The following is a 4812-nucleotide window of genomic DNA, read 5'->3' as shown; positions in this document are numbered from 1 at the left end:
GTTTACGCATAAAATACACATGGAAAAAACACCTCATTTGTTTTTTTCCTCAGTAATTAGACACCAAGAAGCATTCTCAGACTTGTTGTTTTTGTCTATGTATGCATATCTATCTTGGTTTGGCACAAAGGAAATTCTTAATAAAAAGCTTTCTCAGATGCAAAAAGAATACCACAACTAATGATATAACCAAAGCGAGGATGATCGAAGAGGAAAAAAATTTTGGAAGAAAATTTTTAGCCCTATTGATTAAGAAATAAATTAATCAAAAACATACAGACATATTTGCAAGTAAATGTAGACATTTCATCTGCTTACTCACTACACAGCCACCCTTCCCTAATCATTCCTGGCCTCGCTGGCTTCAAGACTCCATTTCTGCAGGTAGAGGAGGATATTGAAAAAGAAAAAAGAATTGTTTAAAGAGGCAGGAAATAGAAGCTTTATGTGATCACACAAAAGCTAATCATCAAGTTTAAATTTGGGATATTAAGTAAGCAAAAGCCACAAAATTAAGAGAGTGTCTCCTTCAGGCTCATGATTTTACTTGTTGGCATCCTGACACATAGCAATATTAATATTTTCTTGGACATATGGCTAAGAGATTCTTGACATTTTTGTTATCTTAATGCAAATTAGCTGTGAGAATGATTCTAATGTAGATTGTGATTTGCTTCACATATAAATCAGTTGTATAAAATAATTTGCACAAATCAGGAGAGTCAAATTTCAGAAGCCACTATCTGCCTCAATTGAACTTCCCACTCCTGACACCATGTGCTACTACCACAACCCTTATGGTAGCCTGGGCTGTGGCTGCAGCTACAGCTCTGAATATGGTGACTATAGATATGCCTGCAACTTTCCATGCTCCTGTGGAAGATACCTACTGACTCCAAAGAAATTCTGATTGGCAATCACTTCGAGTCATTTTCTTGTGATGCACTAATTGCATCAACAGGGTTATTTATAGATTCATTATTGTCTCTCCAGTTTCAACCAAATGTAATTATTGATGATCACAGGTCATAGTTGCATTGGATTGGTGCAATTTCCCACCAGTTAGTGGGACAATCCTTGATATTTTGTTATTTTTATATGGTTTGTTTAGATCTATTATAATATTAACAATTTCCATGCAGGAAAACTTATGAATTTGCATTTTAATAAATATCATTTTAACAATATATTGCTTATCATATATATTCATTTCTCTTTATCATTTGTGTATTTGTATATTGTGTGTGAAAGACAGAAAGAGAGAAAGGCAGAAATAGAAGGAGAGAGAGTGAAATTACTACGTGTGGCTATTTTAGTTAGTGATGTGACAAAACAGGCAAGGCATGACTAATGTTTTTCCAATAATGTTTGTATAAAAGTATTTTCAAGTGCAGTTTCCAGAATACTGTTCTCTATATTGATCTAATGCAAGTTTCATTTTAGAAAAATTCAATGTTTGACCTAGGTAATTGGCAAACTAGTAGCACTATTACCCACCCAACTACTTTCTACTGCAATTTTGTCTCTCCTTACGTTCTGCATTTAGACATGTGCTTCTGTACTGATATAATTCCAGCCCTGCATTGGGTACTCTGACCACTTTTCACTCACTCTTATAGATAACAATCCTCTATATGCAACTGGTTGGTATGCTTGAAAATCCTGTGTTTCCACAGCAAAGATTACCTCATTTAGAGGTCTAAGTGACTCTTTTGAGTTTTTCTAACTCTTATCATCTTGTGGCAGAATTTCTGTTGCTATTTTTAAAAGTGGTGACTTGGATAGAATAACATCTTGCAAACCACATTTCTGGCCCAAATGTATTCTGGTAATATGGGCTTAATTCTGGTAGTTGACTTTCTGTGAAGCTCTCTGTGATACTTTCTCATCTTTAATCTACTTATTAAATATTATTATTAGTCATTAATTATGACAAAGCAATGAGAATGAAATATAAACAAATAATAGTACCTATTCGTTCATTCACTACTCTTAAATGTAAGAATGACCAATGATCAACCTAGGGATCACACTTTGTAGATCAATATAAGACTAGCCATTAAGTCCTCCACCCCCAAGTGCAGGCTTTCTGAAAGCAAACAGAAGTAAAAACAGTGTATTGCTATCTATTTCTTCCTTCCTGAGTGAAAAAGTCAATCCATTAGCAGTTCCAACGAGACTTGCCCAACCAGTGACTGGGCAGAGAAGTTGGTGATCATTCCTCTGGTAAAAAATGAAAATAAATGTTGGCCAGGTGCAGTGGCTCAAGCCTGTAATCCCAGCACTTTGGGAGGCCGAAGAGAGCAGATCAAGTGATTAGGAAATTGAGGCCATCCTGGTCAACATGGTGAAACCCGATGGCTACTAAAAAATACAAAAGTTAGCTGGATGTGGTGGTGTGTGCCTGTTGTCCCAGCTACTGCAGAGGCCAAGGCAGGAGAATCGCTTGAACCTGGGAGGTGGAGGTTGCAGTCAGCTAAGATCTCGCCATTGCACTCCAGCCTGGGCGACAGAGCAAGACTCCATCTCCAAACAAACAAAAAATGAAAATAAGAAGGAAATGATTCCATTTTTACTGAGATATAGGTTGGGCCTCTGCTCATTATTTGCATAAATTATCCCATTTAATTGATTAGCAAACTTAAAGGTTAAATATTTTAATTTCTACCGCAGTCATTCTAAATTAAATCCACTTTTAGAAAGTTAAAACTGAAAGATTCTTGGTGAAATTGTGCAGGATTGAAAACTTGTGTTTAGTCCTGTACACAATTCTGATTCTTGATACAAGTTAGTTCTCTAGAATGATGGAGGCTGTGATATTTTGTATAGCATTTTATAATTATTAACTTATTGTGCAAATGGGCACCAATGTATTCATTTCAGCAGTTTGAAACACTGGATTTAAATTCAAAAAAATTATGTATCAAAAACGAACCAACATGCATATTGGTATAAAATATGCACTTCATATGTTATTTATATAGAGTTATGGAGAGTTTTTAAAAAGGAACGAACTAATCACTAATAAATGTAAGAATAGCAGTATCTCTGGGCGGGAGGATATTGAACAAGAAAGGGCACAATAGAATCTTCTGGGTGGAGGAAATGTTTTGTATTTTGATCCAGTTAATGGTCGTATGGGTGTATACATATAAAAATTCACTAAGTGGTATATGTAACACAGTGCACTTTACTATATACATATTAGAAATGAATTAAAAATTGAAACAGTGAAATGAAATGAGAGATGCAAAACTATGCCACTATCATAGGACAGATAATTAAATTAATTAATAAAGATATTCCAAGGGAAAAAAGGACGGACATTTTGGTAAATAGTGTTGTAAGAACTCTCTAGCATTTTGAGAAAGTGCATATATGTTCATGTGTGTTTATATATGCTGCTTTGTGTGTGTAAAAATATATTTTTTTCTTTCAGTAACAACCATGATTTTCAGGGGTAATAAATATATAAAAATAAGAAGATAAATATTAACAATGCTAAAAGTCTAGGAGTGACCTGCCTACTGAAAATGTAAAATCCAATCACTAGGTTATTGATTGACTTTATTTTATGAAAATGTTAACTCTTTCCTCCATGGCAAAAGTCAATTACATGGGACTAAAAGAAAGCTCTGGACCATAAAAAGTTAATTATTATATATCAGCTATTTTTAAAAGGGGAACAACACACACTGGGCCTTTTGGAGGGTGGAAGGTGGGAGGAGAAAGAGGACCAGAAAAAATAACTAATGAGTACTAAGCTTAATACCTGGGTGGATCAAAAGGACTACTGCTGGGGATCAAGATCTTGAAAGTGATCCATGGGAGCTAAAAGCCTTTGCGTCCCCTTCAAACCACTCTGTGAACTGCAGCCTGGAGCCAAATGTATCTGTGGCAAGACGCTGCCAAGTACCATACCTTATTTGGTCGCAGCTACTGAGGGATGAAAGAATCCCCCCCTCTTTAACTCCCTTCACTTTTTAAAACATTGATACTAGTGATACAATTATCTGTACTACAAACCCCTGTGACACAAATTTACCTATGTAACAAACCTGCATTTGTACCCCCCGAGCATAAAATAAAAGTTAAGAAAAGATAATCTCTATAATATACACAATTTACAAAATGAAAAGATGCAAATAACCAACAATTATATGCAAAGGATTTTATTCTATATAGTAGTAATATATACTGATATCGAATCACAGTATAATTTTTTTCTACAGATTAAAAATTAAAATTAATATATAAAAGTACAGATAGAAGAAAATGAGTGTTTTTATTGTATTTTAGGACATAGAATTTTATAAACACATGGAGCCAACTTTCATTTTTTTTCTTTTTGTAGAAAGTGATTTATTTAGAGAGAGAACAAGGAGAAGGAGAGAGAAACAGCTAACTCACACGGAGTGAGGGAAAAAAAAAGCTGCTCTTACACTGAGTGAGAAGGGTTCCCAGAGGGGTAACATCAGATAAGGAAAGCTCCTCTCATGCTGAGTGAGAGAATCCAGAAAGATGGGGTCCAGGAGAGAAAAGACAGCTTCCACAATGAGGGGAAGGGAACTGAGAGAGAGAGAGATGGAGTTTAGGAGAGGAAAAGCAGCTTCCATGAGAGAGTGTTCGTGGAAGGGGACCCAAATATGGAGTCCACCAACTTTCAATAATTATGGCTATTTTATTTATTTATTATTTATTTATTTATTTAGTTTGAAACAGGATCTCGCTCTGTTGCCCAGGCTGAGTGCAGTGGTGCAATCATAACTCACCGCAACTTGTAACTTTTGGTCTCCAGAGATCCTCCTGCCA

At 35.4% G+C, this 4812-nt stretch overlaps 1 protein-coding gene across 1 annotated transcript; it reads left to right on the top strand.

Annotated features, from left to right (window-relative positions):
- Positions 1 to 757: 757 nt before the first annotated feature.
- Positions 758 to 1036, top strand: LOC108313540 (keratin-associated protein 22-2). The gene has a single exon (XM_017541966.1). It carries the CDS (start codon positions 776 to 778, stop codon positions 908 to 910), a length of 135 nt encoding a protein of 44 aa, XP_017397455.1. The 5' UTR covers positions 758 to 775; the 3' UTR covers positions 911 to 1036.
- The last annotated feature ends 3776 nt before the right edge of the window (positions 1037 to 4812 follow it).

This window comes from Cebus imitator, unplaced genomic scaffold (assembly GCF_001604975.1).
Source record: "Cebus imitator isolate Cc_AM_T3 unplaced genomic scaffold, Cebus_imitator-1.0 Scaffold138, whole genome shotgun sequence".
Classification (NCBI taxonomy): domain Eukaryota; kingdom Metazoa; phylum Chordata; class Mammalia; order Primates; family Cebidae; genus Cebus; species Cebus imitator.
This window is presented reverse-complemented; position numbering and strand designations above follow the sequence as displayed.